Here is a 20,312-nt window from a genome sequence, read left to right as displayed (position 1 = left end):
AGAAAGAACGCCACATAAAATAGTGATGAGAAGAGAGTAAAGAATTGAAATGTGAACATCTTCACAGTGAAGCGCTTCTCTGTGGCTGCAAAGGAGCGAGTCTTCTCTACAAATAAACAACAGAGACATTTTAAGTACTTAGCCTGTTTACTGACATAACGGATTTCATGCAAACAATTATTATTATTTAGATTTATTACCCACCAAACTCACACAGTTTGAATGCCACAATTTTGTTGACCTGAAAAGAATGATAGTAATTAGAGAGGTGCTATGTTTTTTAACAAGCAGATGCTTTATGCCCATTAGACAGTTTATCTGTCAGTTCTTACCCGAGTCATAACCTGAATAGTAATGTAGTGTAGCACTGCTCCGGACAACATAGCTATTGTGGAAGCACGCTCGCGCAGAAAGTGCCATTCGCTTTCGGACAACAATATTGCAGTTAAAACACGGCAGATCACCAGAGCATGGGTCAGACCAATGATTACCACCAGCTGAAAACAATGAAGATACAAGTTGTATTATGTTTATAAGTGCATATAAGTCCTTTTAAACAATAACAATATATATATTTACATAGTAAAAATGAATGTGTTTCTCACCACTAATGTGACCAACAGAAGCACCACAATGCTGCGCAGGTAGGAATGTCTGAACTCTTTGGTTTTACATTGAGGGTTATTTACAATCTCCAAAATCAGTTCTTCCTGTGGACAAATAGTCATTCGGCTCCATCAGCAGATGCACATTAAATATGGCATAAGTAATGATCATAAAAAAGTAATGAGTCTACCTCCTCCTCGCACCAGTCAAACACTTTCCACTTTGACACATACAGAGCTCGATGTCTCTTCCACAACTCCAAGAACAGGGTTGCTAGTCAAACAACATAACAGTACCTTAGCATTTGTCAAATGACATAGAAATATGCAATTTGCATTAGCTAAAGGGCAAAAACTCACCCCAAATCGCCATGAACATGGCAAAAGCCACCGTCCCTTCATTGTCAAAAAGTTGGCTCACCTGTTTGTAAGCATTTACTGTTAACACAACTAGTCCAGATGAAACAGAAAAGCACAGGTAGAAAACAGTGTGGCATTCAGCCCTCATTTATTTTGAATATACACTACCAATCAAGTTTCTTTTTTGGAGAAAGTACTTCTTTCGTTCAAAAAGGATATATTACATTAATCAAAAGTAAAAGAAAAGACATTTATAATGTTGAAATAAATGCTGTTCTTTTCCTTTTCAACATTCTATTCATCAAAAAATCCTGAAAAAAAAAGCATGGCGGTTTCCACAAAATATATTTTAAATGTTATATTATATTGTAATAATATTTCACAAAATCATAAGAGACTTCTTTCAAAAACATCAAAAAAAATCTTACCAACCCCAAACTTTTGAACAGTAGTGTATCAAATACAACAATTAAAGGGATACTCCACTTTTTTTGGAAATAGGCTCATTTTACAACTCCCCCAGAGTTAAATAGTTGAGTTTTACCGTTTTCGAAATCCATTCAGCCACAAGACCATTAGCATCTCTCTCAAAAAAATTACCAAAGAGTTTCGACATTTTTCCTATTTAAAACTTGACTCTTCTGTAGTTACATCGTGTACTAAGACCGACAGAAAATGTAAAGTTGCATTTGAAAAATTTTCAGAGAGAGATGCTAATGGTTCTGTCCGATTCAATGATCTATGCTAAGCTATGCTAAAAGTGGTACCGCCAGACCCGGAGATCGGCTGAATGGATTCGAAAACGGTAAAACTCAACTCTTTAACTCTGGGGGAGTTGTAAAATGAGCCTATTTCCAAAAAAAGTGGAGTATCCCTTTAATGGTGTCAAGAAATGCTCAATTATAATCAAAGAGTGACATGTTTATTCACTGACCTTGGCATATGTACAGGTGTCAGACAGGTTCCACACGCTGCATCTTGTGTCACATCTTGGACACATGATAGTGTTGGAGTCACAGACTTCATGACTGTAAGAACACCCAGATACCACGACTTAGAGATAATTGGGAGTCAATTATAATCAGATTATTCTGTCTGCATACGATCTGTAATCTGTCTCTACACTTCAACACTCAGCATTTTTTTGCTGCAAATATACTCACATGAGTGGACTTGTATTGAAGAAGGCAAGGCCGTACAAGAACACAACAACACCAATAATAGCTGCAGGGATAAGCATCCGTGTGTACCAGCCCAGCCACAGGTAATACAGTGCCACTTTCTCCCCAAAATAGTCCCTAAAAATGACCATATGTGAACATAGAGTGATAAAAAAATGATTTTCAAGGAACAGAGAACAATGTAAAACCAGTAGGACTTACTTGACATCAGTGACAGGCTGTTTAAAAAGCTTCAATACTGAAAGCCAGCTTGCCCACTTCTTCTTTAGTTTTTTCTGCTCTTGTTTCTGAAGAGACAAGTCAAAAAAGTTGAATATGACCTTTTACAATGAAAAACCTCAGATATTTATTTAATGATTTCCTTAGCTACAGTCTATAATAAATGAATACTCAAACAAATAAGGGCTTTTACCTCATGCAGACAGAAGATGGACTCAAAAGCACCTTCACACAGCAGCTCGTCAAGGCTCTCTTACAGAGTAAAATAGTGAATAAAGACATTGATAATATTACATAGGCTCAGTCCTGGTCCCTTTCATTATTTCTTTAAAAACATTGAACATGTTATTTACTTCTGAGCCCTTTTAATACATGCATAGGAAAATTTAAACACTTTTAGATTCAATGCAGTTTCATATTACATACATTTTATGTAAAGCTTTTTTGTAGACAAAGTGTTTGAAAGGCTTAAAGATAACAAACTCAAGTTACACTACCGTTAAAAGTTTTGGGGCAAGTAAGAATTATTTTTATTTTTTTTTAATTATACTTTTATTCAGATAGGATGCACTAAATTGGTCAAAAGTGACAGACATTTATTAAACTACAAAAAAATTCTATTTCAAATCTATTTCAAATAAATGCTGTTCTTTTAAAATGAATTTATCAAAGAAACCTGAAAACAATGTATCAGTTTCCACAAAAATATTAAGCAGCACAACTGTTCAGCACTGATTATAAGAATAAATGTTTCTTGAGCACCAGATCATCATATTAGAATGATTTCTGAAGGATCATGTGACACTGAACACTGAAGTAATGATGCTGAAAATGCAGCTTTGCCATTACAGGAATACATTACATTTTTAAAATATATTCAAATAGAAAACAGTCTTTTTAAATTGTAATAATATTTCATTTTAAGGTATTTTTTATTAAATCAATTCAGCCTTGGAGAGCAGAAGAGACTTCTTTCAAAACATCAAAAATTCATTCTGACTCCAAACTTCTGAACTTTTGTAAGTTTTTAGTTTTTAAGGTTTATGAGTCAAGACAACAATGGGAAATAAGATGAAGTGAAAGTGAAAAGGAAAGTAAGTTTACCTCCTGTTCCTATAAATGTATTGTACAAGACGAAGTGGACAATCCTGATTCTATGAAACAAAGGAATAGAAACCCATTACAAAAGCTACGAAAAGACCGTCTTATGTGGCAGATTTCAAATTCAATTTTAAGCAGTGTAGAGGTGCTTTCTGTGACTCTCACCTGGTGCAGAACGACACAGACGATTCACACTTTTGCTCTGCGCTCCAGTTACAGGCGTCAGACACCTTTAGCAAGTACTTGTACTTTGCAAACATCTCCTCAGGTGCACAGATACCGAAGAACACCTTTCCAGCATGTTCAATTCTCTGTTCAAAAGTAATGAGAGCCTTGAGTAAGACAGTCAAATTGAACTGAAAGACACAATACTATGTGTGTGACGGTGACAACATACAGTCACTTTAATGTTCTTCTGTTTCAGTTCGCCAATAAAGGCATCCTGCTTCTTGAAGGTTTGGTCCTCCATGTCCTCCACTTTATCAGCCACCAGGACATAGTCAAATAATCGAGGGACGTATGAGTTATGCTGAATGAAACAAATGCAGAAATAACCAAGACAGAAAGAAACATGCTTGCAGAGCATTTTTCTCTGAATACCAATTAATGATCAGACTGTATTTCTGCTGACTTTTGTGGGATTGTTTTAGTTGAGTGTTTGGGTCTGTGACTGTCACCTGTTTTTTCCAAAAGTTTAGGTCATGCAGGGCAAGAAGTGATGTGAATGTGACATTATGACCATAGTTTGGTAAGATATAACATCGTCATGTGCTTTGCATGTGAAGTCATCATAACTGAACATGTGCTCGGGTAGAAATGTGACTGTGGTGACTGTGGTATTTAAATCCTATTGGTCAACAAATGCACAAAAACATATGTCTGGTCTCTTTTCCTACCTGTGGTGTAAGTAAAGTCTCATTTGCATTGTCCAGCTCATACATAGCCATTTCATCCTGCAATACATAGAAATAACAGAGAACGGTTACACTTTATTTTAAGGTGTCATTGTTACAGTGCAATTATATATTTAAATACTGAGTAATATTAAGCAACTACTGTACATGTACTTGCTATAGGATTAGGGTAGGATTAGGATTTGGTTGAGGGTTAGTTGCATGTAATTATGCCTAATTTACTGTTATTACTATCGTAAGTACATGTAACATATGTAACAAGGACAAAAGTGTTACCCAGAGAACTATAAATAGGTTAAAAAAAAGGTTTACTGACCAATGCACAATTTCTGAATATTAAGTGCATATATTGTAAAAAATTCACCTACTGCCACTGTCATTAATGTATTGAGGACAGCATAAGACTTATCTATGTACTTACAATAAATCAACCCGGTATCACCCTGAGACAGAGGAAAATGTGCATTATGCAAACTGACATTTGTTTATGATGCCAAACCTTATCTCAATTGAAACGCAAATTTCTAACCTGTCTTCATGCAAGCTACTACAGTAATACTTAATGACTAACCTGCTTTATATAAAGCAAACTGATCAAATACAGCAGGATCCAAATATCTTTCGCAAAAGTTTTTCGCTCACATTGTTATGATGATAGTATAATTTGTAATTATACTTTTTAAAAATAAAATAAAAAATAAAAGACTTTTCACCAGTTTTGTCAAGTATAACCGGACTTCAACGGAGCTCGAAAACATGTGCCCATATGAAACCGTGTGTTTTGTAGAAATTAAAGCCAGTTGGATGGGAAATGTTTATTATAGAGATATTCTAGGATGAATTCAGATTGATTGGGACAAAAAAATATCTGAATTTGTATGATAATTTCATGTAGCGTAAAGGCTTTCTTTCCCTTTTTTTTCCCCTAGTCTGATTTTCACTTTGACAGCAGCTACTCCTGCTGGTATGATGGCAGGTCAAGACATGTCTGTTTGATAGAACTACAAGTGTTTGATAAGAGTGTGTGTTTGTGGGTGTCAGAAAGACTGAGGAATCACTAAGAACGTGGATTATTATTCCTCACCTCTGTTTTACTAAATCATTAACTGAAGTCACAGTAATTAAAATATGTTCTTGCTCTAGTCAATGACATATTAAAAAGCAGCACATGACAAATAACCTGTTTAACCATAACATAACCATTATTTTGCTCAGTTTTTGCATACATTTACGTAATATGAACACGTACCTGAACACTTTACTCTACCAAAACAGATTAATCAATAATTAGTCTAAAAAAATCTAATCCCTAATCAAGTTTTTGTATTATGCAAGATCAAATTAAACTGTGTAAACCATGAGTTGTACATTTACATGCTCACAACAGAGTCTTTCTTCTGAAACTTTCACATGAAAGATCTCAACAACAAGATGTTCAGGTCAGGTGAGTGTTCTTCAGAATAGTTTCTGATTGCATTAATCCCTCATAAATAATGCAGTTTAACCAGTCTGAAACAATAATAGACCCATTTGAATAATCCAAATGAGACAGTTATTTATAATTCCCAAGACAAAATCATTCACTAAGGAGAAATAAAATAGTAAATAAAATAGGATGCACCTCCCTACTAAACAGTGTTATGGGATATACTATTACTGTAATTTCCCTCTCTAGGCTATGTTGGATATATTGTTACAGTAATATTGTTAGTGGTGAAAGCGACTGATGTATATGACAGGATGAGTGCAGCACAGAGACTACAGTAGCCTACCAAATATTATATATTTTAAAGGGTATAAACTGCACATTTAATATTACTAAACAGCATAATTATATAACTAAACATCTGTAACTAAATACTCAGAAAACAAAACAGTATTTTCTCTTCACATGAGCTATGTCTCACATCGACCAGATAAATTAATAAACACCTCAAGATCAATCAGACAGACATTGACCTATGCACACACACACACACACACACACTGTAGCCTACCTCTCGATCAGTGAAGAACATTCTCAAATCAAAGTTTTCAAAGCAGCTCAGTTCAGTTCAGGCAGACCGATGTCAGTCTCTCTTCTCTTATCCTCACATAGCCGAAGACCAGCTTTAACTAATGAGAGAAATTCAAACTGACTAGAGACCGATCGAAAGCAGTGTAACCTACACTTCCGCATTTCCCATCTCATATTTAAGACGGTATGATCGTGACTGCTACCTTTACAGGTGAGACAACAGACGTCATCGCTTTCTGTTGAAGGGCGGGGCCGAGGTTTCATTACTCTCAACACCATGCTCTATACACAGATATCAATACTGATAACTTGAGATCGAAACTCACACGTTACTGCAGTGGCAACAGTCATTCGGCTCTGAATATGTTATTAAAGTCATAAAAGGAGTTAGGAGAGTTGGGCACAGTTGTCACTGCACTGCTATTTCTTTTTTACATGCAAATAGGCTACTTGCTGCTTTAACATAGAATCCAGAAGAAAAATAAAAACCTTTGGAATCTTTGGAATATTATTTCATTAAAGAAAAAAATGGGTACAATAAATGATTGCATCTCAGTCAAGAAAATGAAGGCAACACATTAAGACTGTTTTCCTGCTCAGACAGAACATGAGATAAAACCTCCACACACTGCTGTGTGTGTCTCTCCACTGTCAGGTATATTTCTTACTCTTAGATTCATTCTTTGAGCAATTGATGTTATTATTTCTGAATTGGCTTCTAATTGCTTAATTGGCATGATACATTTTTACCTGACGAATAAAATGTTATGTTTGATTTATTCTGTATTCTTCTGAAAACATTGAGTATATTATGGAGTCTGGTGAAGGTCAAACTAAAGGCTCATGAATAAATGTAACATTAGGCACGTCATCCGAGACCTTTTGATTTCTATCGATCACTGACTTAGCAAGTTGTACGGAAGTGGATAAATAAACTACACTTTTTGTATGAGTAAGCAGTATGCAACCATCTAAAGGTAATAGCTAACCCTGCACCATCTGACTAAGATCAGACTGGTGAGTTTGTGTTCGTAAAGTTCCACGTAACCAGGCCGGCGTGCGACTCCATGTGACATTGGGTTCCTAATGAATGAATAATTGAAAGTGTGGGATACCCAGAATAAGTATCTAAATTAAAGTATCTCATTAATAATCTAAATGAATAAATAACCAATATTTATGATTTGTTCCTAATTAGAAACATTCTAAATTTAATAATCATTTGAAATTGGAGTCAGATTAAGCAAGGAGCTTAAGTAAATTGTTTTATTAAATTCTAATAATTAAGTGAACTTCCCAGAAGCACTGAAAAGACCAACAAACATTATAACTTCGCCCACGCCAGTCGATTCCGTCGTTGGGCCGGCAAAATTGTTTGCATGAAAATGCTAAATAACTACAAAACACAGGGATTGCATTCACAAAAAGTATTTTTAATCCAATTAAATACTTTTTAACCAAGTATAACTACTAAGAATTATTCAGACTATATAAATTTCAATGACGTTTCTAGACCCGCAAATTATACTTTTGCAATACCTTGATTTTTCCAGGTTTACCAGGACCATAAGGTCATTAAAAAACACTAAGGAGAAAGTTGGTGAAGTTGGTGAAACCACCAAACATTTGGTTTCTCTGAAAATACCTGGATATCATTCTTAAGACTTTAAACTGTAATAATTTCCTAAAACACACATGCTCTACAGAGGAGGGCAAAAACAAGAATGGTGTACAGTGGGATTCGGCTGAAAGCAGATGTCCTCAAAGTCCATGGTTCGTCTAGCCTTGTGCTGCATTACCAGAAGTGGGATTAATCTCCTCATTTGCATTGTTCATCATCAATCACATGACCATGCAAAACATTGAGCAAACACTTCCACCAACATTAAGACAAAGCACACTTATTTAATGTGATCTCAAAGTACACAACAGAGTCAAATTTATTCATGAAAAGTGGTCATAAATATGACCACAGAATAATTGTATACACACTAAACCACTGATACCACTGCATACAGGTTATCAATCTATAGATGTGGGTAATTTTTATGCTATCCTTTGAGAAATAGCCTGTACAGTATGACAGCAAGAGCTTTTCATGGATTATACAGCCTAAACCAAGATAATTGGATAGTCAAACCACTTTATACAAAACAACGTTAAGTCTGAAGTACATAAACATTAAAACAGTAGTTTTAAATATTTAGGTTCAAAGTGCTCACTCTGTGCCACCTTCATCATCTTCCAGTGTTTTACGGAAGTGTTTGCGATTTACTTTCTTGGCACTGTTGAAGACAGCGCTGGACACCATTTTGTCTTCTTCCTCTTTCTCAGACCCCCACTTCCTTTTTTTCTCTTTATTGCCCCATGAAATGTGATGATCATCCAAGTGTTGAAGGCCAACTGCTTCCTTCTTAGCATGGTCAAGTTTGCTCCCACTTTGATCTTTGCTTTTGGGTTTAGTGAACACGATCTTATTATCACTGCTGCTGCTGTGATCCTGGTTGAAAGTTGGAGTGAAAGTCTCCAGTGTGGCTTTTTGAGACCTCCGGCTGTCTTGAAGCTCCTGAATGTACTCATGAGCGACCTGACTATTCTTTCTATCACTGGTTTCAGCAATATCTTCGAGACTGTATCGGGTCCAGCGCTCAGGGTTTGCTAGGTAGTCTGGGAGTTTTTTACCTGCAGGAGGTTGTTTTTTGGTTGCCTCTTGGCCAACACCACACTTCCTTTGAGCTGCCTGTGGAGGTGACGGTGGAGCAGGACGGGCAAACATGCCATCAAGAATGTTGTCTTCACCTAGATCCTTAGATGTGAGCTTTGCTGCACTATCCAACTGTGCAAAGATGTCCTTGCTCCGATCACAGAAACCAGAGCTCCCACCTATCAGTCTGAAGGTGGGATTTTCTTGAGGAACAGACTTCACATGCTGCTGAGTCTCACCTTCATCCTCTGAGGATGATGACAAGTCCTCAACCTTTCTGCCGAAATGCTCTGTGGGTTCATCAGAGTCAGAGTCGCTCAGGGAGAGATCATCTGGAAGTTCAATCATATCTCTATTAGAAAGACTGTTGGGAGCATCCTTTTCTTTGCAGTTTGGGTCACTCATTGTGCTACTACTGCTCCGAGGTTAGGTCAAGAGATACGATTAGAAGCTGGATATTTACGCTGAGATGCTGTGTGAAAGATCTAAAGAAGAAAGAAATACTTGTATTAGTAATGCACAAACACAGACAGTTTATTCAAAGAGTAGCATATAAAGTAAAAAGTTAAGGCACTGACTGCACATAACACTAGTGCTAATAAACTTCATAGAATGGTGATCTTGAACTTTATTTTTTGACAAACTCATAACAAACCAACTGACATGAACTATAGAGAGAAAAGAAAAGATGAGGAACTACTCGCTCACCAAAAGGCTCTTGAGGCACCTATAGGAACCAGAATGAGAAACAAGCAATGAGATCTTCACTCAGTAAACATACAATTACATAACAGCATTATACAGTGATCTAATAATACTTAAGGACAAGTATTTAAATACATTATTTATATTAAAATCCATATTTATTCATTTATTTTACAGATCTTGTAATGTTGTTGTTCTTTATGCGCGTGTTACATAATCCCACTAATCTGAAGAAAGTAAAAAAATATATACAGCTGGAACAATGCTTGGGTGCATGGAGGTATCTTACTGCGGTTGAAGACTCACAGGTACTGCGAGCTGGTCAGTTCAGCTAAAATTGTCGATTCCAGAGTATTGATCAAAGTTATGGCCATAGCGTTTAGTCTGAAGGTTGTCCTCTTCTTACGGTGTAAACTTGAATTAAACAAAATCAGCATCAGCATATATGTATGTATGCTTATTAAATCAAGAAGAAGAAATTTGCACAACTACAGGCATTTAAAACAAATCATGACGTGAATGTAATGTCAGTGAGCATTATCTTCTGTTGACACGTTAAGCCAGCTAACGCAGCTATCCCGCCTAGCTGTGATGATAAACGTGATCAAAATATCTCAAATGCCCTCAGAACCTGCAACATTTACGGTAACATGCTGGTTGAAATATAACAACCATAATTTGAAAGTTACTTAGTTATTTGACACGCATCTAGTTGTCCACATAAGCAGTAGCATACCTTTAGCTGCAGTGAGTGCCCATAATCAACGAAGAGATGCTTTGTGGGTAATGTAGTTTATCTGTTAGAATGAAAACAACAGCTGCGTTCTAGTTCTCACATGGTCAGTGTTCACAGCTCCCTACATGCATAGCAAGGGGTGTATGAATATAATATATTATAATTTAAAAAATGTTTCAGTTCATAGTGTTACGTTCAAATATCTGTGAGTTTATATAAGATTTTATATTTATATATATTTTAATTAATAACTTAATAATAATTAGTCATACTTGAAACCACTAAATTTAGTGATAAATTCATTTTGTAATGTTTAATTTCACACTAATATGTCTCAGATTTACAAAAAAATGGCTAACGTTACTCCGTTTGCCCTGCTCGCTTCCTAAGATTTAGGTGCGCCACGCCATTGTCGTATTTACCGTAACCGTAACTATTCTGATTTGTAAAAAGCATTTACGTGATCGTAGAATTCATAATTACAATTTCTGAGAGCTACGACTTGTACCACGTGACCGCGGTACCATGCGACCAGACCACTGCAGATTTAGTGCAAGAGAAAGTATCCGAATCCGAGGACGTGAACAGCTCCAAGTACACAGTCATCTCTTATTTCCGGTAATTACGACATAGCGTGAACGCAAATACCTTTGAAGTCCACTTCAGGGCACTATACGGAGGATTGGGACACCTCTTGTTTGTCTGTCCAATAACCAGCAGAGGGCGCAAATGCTGTAAGATTTAGAAGCACGTGCGATCTGACCCAGTGTACTTTAATTAAAAAATGATTGAGGTAATGGATATATGAATAGCATATAAGACGCACAATGCCCTTAACAGTGCAGGACATAAATGCTAAATAGAGATGTATACTTTTACAGATTAATCTTGTATTCAATAGAAAAAAAATTGAAATATGACTGAACACATGTAATAAATAACACAGTAATAAAGAACGTGACATTATAGAGACCCCGTAAATAATACTTTTCAGTATTTTTATGTCAGTCAGTATGCCGACGGAAAGCCACTCCCCTTTAAGACATCATCATCATCATCATCATCACATCTCCAGTCCTCAGCTCGCCGCTGCTTGCTGTTAGTTATTGATGTTATGGAGAAGAAAGCGAGCGAGGGATTCACAGCTTAGCCACTACATTCTCCCAACTAACATATTAAAGCTTGAAAGTGGAAATCTCCTTCGGCACCTTTAGGCCAGAAAGGCAGACTGAACTGACGGATTTTTTTTATTGTCCCGTGGGAGAAAAGAAACGCACGAACTTAACATGAAGAGAATCACGGGGAAGACGAAAGAAGCTACTTTAATAGAAATGTCCAACACTCTGGATTCTCAGATTGAAGGTAAGAACTGCTACAACAGTTATGTAAACCTTACATGCAGTGTTCAAAATCGTAATGAGAAGGTCAGTCTGGGAGTTGTCATCGTAAATGAAAATATAAATGAATGTGACGCTGAATTAAATCAGCTGACAGGATCACTTCAAAGACAAAGAACAATGAAAAAAAGAAAATGCAACATGTTCACCAGGTCAGGTCCCTTTAACAAAATAAAAACGTATAACAGTACATGTATTCAAATAAGCGGCGTTGAACTTAAATTAAAATAGGCTTAAGTTCCTGAAATGGCAAAGGTATGGAAAAGTTGCGGTCTACACCCAAAGACGGGCAGTACTACCTGGTACCGTGCTGTATCCTGCATTACAAACGCGTGTTTTTGACATGGTTTGAATCCACAAAAATAGCCCTGCTGTGAGCATACGTAGGCTACGTGACCTAAGTTACGGATTTTGAAAAACAACATAGAAACGTGATATTTATTTCTACGCATCATTGTATGAATGGTAGTTTTAAAAGCAGTTTGAACCAGCTCTTTCATTAGCTTTCACGTTACTCCGTCTTGCCACATGGCTTGGCCTCAGTCCCATAACTTGGGAATCAAACAGTCCTTATGTTGAATCAGTTAAATGTCTGCTGTCATTGTTAATTCAGTTCCCCTGCACACAGGACATTTTTAGATTAAAAAACATCAGGCTCCTCCTCTAAGAATGTGGTAAAGAAAGAAGTGGAGTGAATGGTCTTTGTATTCGTGGAGTATTGATGAATAGTGAAGTATATTAATTCCTCGATTTTGTAGTAACCAAATGAGAAAAATCATAATACCCAATGAATAGGCTTTACCATAGAGGACCTTAGGGGCCCCCTTTGACACGGGACCTAGGTAGGAAAATGTTCCTGGTTTTCCCCCTCTGACAACTAAATATGTGGTATTATCTAAACAGAATATCCTGCGCTGATTTTTTAGCTCAGGGATGTGACAGATGTGTCATGCAGCAGTGTTGTTTGATCCCACATTTGATATTACTCGGCTTGTTTTTTAATAATGTAAAATGAATAATTGAGCCATGCTGAGCTGAGCTGAAATGAATCAGTACTGGGTCTGATGTGGCTCACAGGTTGAGTAAAAGCTGCTAATGCATTAAGGCTAAGAGACTTATTAAGTGTGAGGTGTGTAGGTGTACGTTTATGTCCACGGCTTGTGTTCACATTGGTGTGTGGGTTTGTTTGCCCAAGTGACTTATTATTATTATTATTATTAATAATATTATTATTTATTACTCTGTGTCATGAGTGTGTGTTTTGTAAGAGGGAGTGGTTGAGAGGAATGAGAAAATGTAGAATATAAGGGAAATGTATAGGCTATATTTCAGGGGAACCCCAGCCTAATCTCTCTGTTCCCTCCAGCTTTGGATTTCACTGCAACTATTTAATCCATGTACTGATCATAGGTGATTCACTGGATAGTAATATGATTATGCTTCTCGACCAGGACTGTGGCAGTGTCATGGCTCACACTGTTAAGTCTGCAATGTGTGATTAAAAAACAGAGGGATTTACAGTGACTCTGAACTTTGTGTCTATATATATCTTACTTGCACTGTATTTCATTAACATACGAAAATATTTTGCACTGAAATGCATTGTTAATTATTTTTATATATTAAATTATTTTTATATTGGCCAGATGCTTAGCGGCAACAAGTGCACTACAAGATTTACGAGTTTAATATACTTTTCATTCATAGGTGCCTACTTAACAGCAAAATTAAGAAGTGCAGCAGAGTTTGAGAGGATTTATTGCTTAAGTAGCTCTAAAACAGAGAATCAACCCAGGGCCAGAACCCACAGCTAATGGCCAGCTCATTAAATCTGCATAGCATAACTTTAATATCACACAGTTTTTCATTTTAGCTATAAAACTTCCTGTTGCTGCAGTAATTGAAGCCTGGTAATATATTGCTTCTTATCATCATCATCTTAATTACTGCAATAGCAATATAGTTTCATCCATGACTGGGCATCAGTTTAATTGTGTTTAGTGTTAGATAGCTTGTTTAAAATGGTCTTTTATATAAATTAAACTTCTTAGATATGCTAAAATATTTAAATCCAATTACTTTTTTGTAAACATTGAGTTGGACCAGGTCAATCAATCGCAAGTGGTCCAAATAGAGGTTAGGCTACTTGATCATTTTTTTTATTTTTCTAATTTTGTTTGCATGACTATCTCTGTTTTATTTTAGTATTGCAATTGTGTTTTACTTGGTTTAATCACAGCAGCCTTCTTTATGTCATGGCCCACAACAAATTTTGGTTATACAGATGTTTACGGAAACCTCAGTATTCCCAACCAAATGGCAAAATAAATAAATAAATGAAAATAAATGCTACTAATAAGAATATATCGTCGCTCTCAGGTGGAAACCACGTATCTTTATATTTTGTCATTTTTGTTTTATTTTAAGCTTTACCAAAGACTTTACAGAAAGACGGTGCACTCGTATTACTATGAATTGGAGAAAGTGCAACGCGCAATATGGTGGAATAAGTCCCGCCTTCTGAAGAAAAGAACCAATCGACAATTGGTAACATCATTGCTGTTCTGAGACGTGCACTTAGGACTGTGTATGCGCATTAGCTTGGTCCAGCAGTTTTTTTGTCATGATTTGAGCGTTTAGAAACAATTTATGAGACAGTTGTTGTCAGATTACATTGGTGATTTCAGTGTGAAATTTATTTAATCATAAGTTTGACAAACAGGAGAATTTGATGTTTCCCCATTCAAAGAGATGGAAGCTGTACTTGCCTGACTGAAATAGCTGCCTGAGAGGCGTTTCAAAGATGGCCGCCGAGTAAAATTACTTCAAAGTCTTAAAGGGACTTTGGTTTTTACAAAGATTTAACCAATGAAAAGGATTTAAAATAGCTTGTGACTAAATCTCGTAACATTATCGTATCCTCAAACTGTCGGTCAAACCTCATAACCCCACCTGCCTCTATTGTAAATTATTCGCACACAGTTTGGATATCTTTGCTTGTTTGCAATGCAAAGGTAAATAAAGAACTGATGTTTGATTAAGTACAACGTTTTCTTTACTCAAGAAACACTATGTCTATAAAGGCTTTTTTTGTATTTGAGAAGAGTCTTAGTATTGTATTTGCCGTCTAGTTGTAGCCAATTAATATAGCTATACTGTTTTAAATATCCTGTGCATAGTGCTTCATCTTTTATATAATGAGATTTTGTCCAAATGTCCAAATCTTCAACAACAAGAAAAACTGAGTGCCCATATAACTGCAATAAACCTAATAACCTGTAAGTTGATGAAAACGTAATGCAATGCACTCACTGCCTCAGATGCGTTCCAGTGACGGACAAAAGGCATATCTCTGTAATTCGCTGGTAAAAAAAAATCGTAACTCCGTTTGAGCTTGATCTTCATAAAATGTTAATATTATAATAATGTCATATGCACTTGTCTGACTATATATAAAGCCACAATACCATCCACAAAGTTTCCGTCCGACAGCGACAATTTTTAAACTGTTGTTTTGTCATCATCACCAACAACAACATCATAGCTACCCATATGACCTTATTTGGGTTCATACCTGACTTAAGCTAAAGTTTGACATGCAAGTACTGCTTTTAATATAATTGCCTATCCAGTTATGCCATTTGAAGCAATGCATGTTTGTGCAATTTTGTTATTTTAGTGCTTAGAGGTGTGCCATGGGATTTTTTTCTTATCAAACGTTTGGGAAACACTGCTCTAGAGCAAAATTCATTTAGCATATTCTTGTCCCTTAGACTTAGAATTTAAGTCCAAATTTAATGATCACGATATCTCAAAGTTCCACTTTTAGGTATTCGAGTCTCAACCCTAAATTGGGCCTTCGTACTCTGTAACCAGTGGAATGTTAAACTCATAATTAGGGCTGCACAATTAATTGTTGCTTTTTCAAATGCACATTATAAGTGACTCAAACTCACAGTGCTTTCAGATGGAGCAGCATTTACACAGCCGTACATCAACGACAAGCTGCGCATAAAAAAATAATCGCAGCCTTTGCGATTTTAAAATCGCGATAAGCCCTCTATTTAAGTGAGATTTCATGTAAATTGCGATTAATCGTGCAGCCCTACTCATCATTTTTACAGCAGAATGCACACATTACAATTGTTAATAATCCAACTGGATCATAGAAATGCCATTATTAAAAGATTATTTTGAAGTTTACCATCTGAGCTCTCATCGTCAGAAAGTACTTTAGTCAGTGCAAAGTGTTGTTATTTCTGTACTGTGGAAAGACTTTTATTTACTCTTTCTTTTCCAAGTGATTGTATGATAAACTGTATAGTGTCTGACAGTGTGAATGGTGCCGTCTCTTCAGAGTTTATCAGTGCATTGTCACGCTGGACTGTCACACAAAAGAATGAGTCTCTTATCAGGGCAGACCTCATGGTATCCTCTTATGACAATGCGACATAGACACCCGGTGGACCCTGAATAATTTTCCGCACCCTCCCTGCCACACTGTGCCTGCTGTGTTTGTATGTGTGTGCATGAATGTGTTCTCTTGATCTGTCATGTAAAGTAATAAAGATATTAATTTAGTTACAGAGTTACTCTACTAAAATGTTTTATTATTCATTATTTGGTAACCTGGTGAAAGAAAGTGAGAGTTGTTGCTATAGCAACAGGCAGTTTAATTTATTTTTTTCTTTGATAGCCATACTGTATGAACAAGTAGTTGACCCAGTAAAAGTCATAAATAAACTCTAAAAGGGATCACTCTATTTTTAGTATATATACAGTATATGTATGATCATGGCCCTTGAGCATCAACAGAGTGATAAGAAACATTTTATTTTTTATTTTTAAGCGAGATAATGGGCTATTCTTCATCAATTCGGAGAACTGTATGAAGATTTATGCATTTGTTTTGTGTACGTGACTCAAAAGTTGTTTGTATACATCTAATTTGAATTATGAATATTATCTGTACATCTATAAACAGTCCTTCTCCTGACCTCACAGTATAGTCATTGTTTCCTTCGCTATTTAAGAGTAAGACTTCCCAATTCCCAAAGAGATCCCCAATTACTTACTGAGACACCATTGCATCCTGTTGATAAAGATACAGTTTCTGTGTTATTGTGCAGCTTTTTCAAAGACTTTGCCATGGACACAAAATGTGGTTGTGAAATGTGGTTTAGTTGCTGCTAATGTGAAATAGCTATTCCGTGAATGTTCTCTGACCTGAATCTATGCCGTTTCCTGACACACTTTTCCTGTTGGGAGTTATGTTTTGCCATGCATTAAGATGCAATGGTGTAAGCTTGATTCATTCATCCGATGAATTCAGTTCACTTTATATTCCTTTTACAGCTAGTCATTGGAATTGTGAATATATTTTCAGCCCATCTGCTGAACAAGCTGAGCCCATCCCTGCTGAACAGTAAATGTATGCTTTAGCACACAGATTCAGTTAAACTGTTGATTTGTTTACTAGGAAATTACTGTGGGGGCCACGGGTTTGTATTCAGACTGGTTTTATCAACACTACTGCTGCTTTTTCCCTCTCTGCTTCAAAGTATTACACAAAGGTGCCATTATCAAAGCCTTTTTTTCCCAGTAGGCCTAATCATCACTCATAATAACACGATCAGAGGAAGCCTACGAGACTACACCTGTTGGCTCTGCTCAGAGCAAATATTGGCCTTCTCATAGAATGGAAACGATAGAGACATTTATACAGGGGTGCACATCACTTTTTTTGGTCTGGTTCTCAAGGGAGCACCTGGAGAGGCTGCTTCGTACTCACACTTTAAGTTGTCGTCATCACTTTCCTCCTGACTGCTTTCCTCACTGTCTTCTTTTCTCTCAAACATGGTAGATGATGATGATGATGTTTTTATTTTATTTTTATTAACATTAATGACACAGACAACAGCTGGAATATTAGGCTGCTGTCACTTTAAGACTGAATGCATGGACCAAATATACTGCCACACATCTGGTTTCTTTCTCAACTGTTCACTTATGACAAAACCGAGAGAATACTTGCAGAGACGGCTATTTTGCCATAAGCGCAAGTAAACATGAAAGAGGAATCAATTCGGTGTTCAAACACTGTCTGAAATATTTGAATGTGTAAATTGGCAAGACAAAACATGTCCAAATGATAAACTTTCACTCTATGATGGTTAAACTTAGTAGTTAATCTGTGAATCATATGCGTACTGAACCATGGAGTCTGGTCCGTATGGATCACGGACAATTGCGATCCGTTTCACCCCTTATAATTAATGAACACACTTACCATCATGATTGCCAGAGAACAAGTAAACCAAGTAAACTTTACCAAGTAAACGTGTCCCTGTCCCCAAAAATGTTGGTACTCAAAAGCGCTTCCCTCCATGTTTTCTGCTGCGATTCGTTTCTTTTTACCACGCATGTGCACCAGTTATGTGCACCCCTGCCTTTATACCTATTTACAAATGCAGTTTTTTGTGATTTTTAGCAATGGTTTGAAATGTTAGCCCACACATGTATTAATTTCCCCCTAAAGGAAATGCATATAGAAAGAGTTGCTTGTGTGGATTTAAAATTCAATTTCCATCTTTACACCCCTAACCGTCTCTTGGGTTAAGATGGCTGTGCCGTTCTGACGGGCTTCCGGAGGACCTTTCAGGCAGGTACGGACAGAGCTACGTGTGCCGCTTGTCTGTCCGTCCCCCGCTCTGCCATCTTCTCATCCTCTTTTTTTGCTTCCTATTCGTTTCCTGTCATTATCATTTTATTATGCTTCATCAGCATCTCAGAAACCATATTGTGACAAGTGTGCTTGTCTGTGGAACCACATATTTGGAGATGTAGGCTAAACTTTGCTCCAAATGCTAAAGATGTTTTAAAAAATGTTGACGTCTTTGTCTGTTTTTTCATTCTGTTGGCCTTGTCAACTTGTTAAGGTTCATGCCACTGCTTTAAGGCTGGATATGAGTGTGTGTTTAAAGCTTTTTTTGTCAGAATTGCACGAAAGTTTTAGCTTGAATGTGTGAGAGACGTGTTTGATGACTGAAGTGTTGTGCTTTTGTTGTTGATAGGAGTGTTGTTCCGAAAGAATGAAGGCAGCACAACTGAAAATCCAAAATTTAATAAGGCAGAATCAAATTAACAGAACAACCAGTCTGAGACTGTAATCTAATCTGTCCATGGTGGGACATATTTACTTGCATATTTAACTATCTGTAATCTGATTGAGTGGTGATTTAGTGCTCATTGATTTAGTGATTGATTTAGTGATATCATGCACTAGCCAGGAATTATGTGTTGTGTGTATCCTGTTACAAAACACTACGTGTTACACTATGCCTGACTGTTCCCCACAGGAAGTGCTTCTCTCCCACAAAGTTGGCTGCTCAGCATTTAAAGGCACACTGTGAAACTTTTCAACCTTCATAATATATTTCCAAGACCCTTGTGATGGTACATCGACTTACAATAGGTTCAATGACATGTCTGCCATAGCCTGACGGGGTCTGTATCGCTTTTACTGGCACTATGTAACTTCGGGGTTCGGGTAGTAACCCAAGCACAAAAAGAACTACAAAATTCGACTGCTTTACGGCATACGTCACTTCCCCCACCACTTCCTCAAATTTGGACGTGAGAGGCCAACCAGCGTTTGTTTTCAGCTTTCGTGCGTATGTTTTTGTCATGGGGCTGTTTACACCTGTCCACTTCATGCGTTTTCTCAGATGGGATAGCTATCTGATCGTGAAAAGACCAGGTGTAAATGCCCTCCGAAACGCATTCAAGACGGATTTGAATCCGATCGCTCAAACCACTTCAGGAGGAGGTCTGAGACGCATTCCAGACGAAACTGGACAAGTGTAAATGCATCTGGTTGTTGAAACCACATGTAAATTGTACTCCTCTCAAAAATGCTAAAAATAAAAACGTGAGAGAGCGTGTTATAGGCTATATGTTATAGACAGATATGACGACGCTACTGGAACACGCATCACCGCAGATGAGCAACTGAGCATATTCATCAAGAGAACGTGCAAACTATCGCAAATCAAAGTGAAAGTAAGTCGCAGACGCTTAACACACAATCATCATCATTAAAAGTAAAGAAATGAAATGATCTTACCAGGGCTGTTACTGCTCTCTCTTATTGCGGTCTTTGATTTTGAAATTTTAGCTGATGATCAATAAAATGCTGTTCATATCTTTTGCTTTCGGTGACGTGCACTCCATTAAATCTGCATACAGCGCGGGGATTGAAGATCGGATTTAAATCCGTTTCGCAAAAACACATTTATGTGACCAGGTGTAAATGGAATTGTTTTGATAAATCAGATAGCTATCCGATCTGAGAAAACGCATGAAGTGGCCAGT

General features: G+C 36.9%; 3 protein-coding genes across 6 annotated transcripts in view; 1 reads left to right on the top strand and 2 right to left on the bottom strand.

Moving 5' to 3' along the window:
• ano9b (anoctamin 9b) overlaps positions 1-6,505 on the bottom strand; it is a 10,098-nt gene extending 3,593 nt beyond the window's left edge. Inside the window, exons 1-15 of the mRNA XM_084109631.1 lie at positions 6,378-6,505; positions 4,363-4,419; positions 3,864-3,995; positions 3,632-3,777; positions 3,470-3,519; positions 2,559-2,617; positions 2,348-2,433; positions 2,129-2,263; positions 1,900-1,993; positions 966-1,026; positions 797-879; positions 606-710; positions 333-497; positions 205-241; positions 2-106 (exon numbers count right to left, since the gene is read on the bottom strand). Of these exons, the coding sequence (XP_083965757.1) occupies positions 2-106; positions 205-241; positions 333-497; positions 606-710; positions 797-879; positions 966-1,026; positions 1,900-1,993; positions 2,129-2,263; positions 2,348-2,433; positions 2,559-2,617; positions 3,470-3,519; positions 3,632-3,777; positions 3,864-3,995; positions 4,363-4,419; positions 6,378-6,398 (1,336 nt within the window). The 5' untranslated portion in view covers positions 6,399-6,505. The remainder of the gene's footprint in view (position 1; positions 107-204; positions 242-332; positions 498-605; positions 711-796; positions 880-965; positions 1,027-1,899; positions 1,994-2,128; positions 2,264-2,347; positions 2,434-2,558; positions 2,618-3,469; positions 3,520-3,631; positions 3,778-3,863; positions 3,996-4,362; positions 4,420-6,377) is intronic.
• Positions 6,506-7,809: 1,304 nt separating this feature from the next.
• On the bottom strand, positions 7,810-11,178 carry tssc4 (tumor suppressing subtransferable candidate 4). Of its 3 annotated transcripts, none has more exons than XM_084109031.1 (5): positions 11,026-11,178; positions 10,543-10,663; positions 10,096-10,220; positions 9,810-9,828; positions 7,810-9,586 (listed from the first exon to the last, which is right to left on the bottom strand). In XM_084109031.1, the coding sequence occupies exon 5, from the start codon at positions 9,504-9,506 to the stop codon at positions 8,616-8,618; it is 891 nt and encodes a 296-aa protein (XP_083965157.1). In that variant the 5' UTR covers positions 9,507-9,586; positions 9,810-9,828; positions 10,096-10,220; positions 10,543-10,663; positions 11,026-11,178; the 3' UTR covers positions 7,810-8,615. The 3 variants fall into 3 exon arrangements, with proteins under 3 accessions (XP_083965157.1, XP_083965156.1, XP_083965158.1); XM_084109030.1 differs by having other exon boundaries at positions 10,543-10,603; positions 11,026-11,162; XM_084109032.1 differs by having other exon boundaries at positions 10,113-10,220; positions 10,543-10,603; positions 11,026-11,137.
• Positions 11,179-11,615: 437 nt separating this feature from the next.
• ano5b (anoctamin 5b) overlaps positions 11,616-20,312 on the top strand; it is a 43,540-nt gene continuing 34,843 nt past the window's right edge. Inside the window, exon 1 of one of the 2 annotated variants that reach the window (XM_084109198.1) lies at positions 11,616-11,904. In XM_084109198.1, coding sequence (XP_083965324.1) covers positions 11,829-11,904 — 76 coding nt within the window. In that variant the 5' untranslated portion in view covers positions 11,616-11,828. The remainder of the gene's footprint in view (positions 11,905-20,312) is intronic. The other variant, XM_084109197.1, reaches the window with a different exon arrangement.

Source organism: Abramis brama (genome assembly GCF_963993115.1).
Source record: "Abramis brama genome assembly, chromosome: 3".
NCBI classification, from domain to species: domain Eukaryota; kingdom Metazoa; phylum Chordata; class Actinopteri; order Cypriniformes; family Leuciscidae; genus Abramis; species Abramis brama.
Note: the sequence above shows the minus strand (reverse complement) of the source record. Positions and strands in the feature narration are given on the sequence as shown.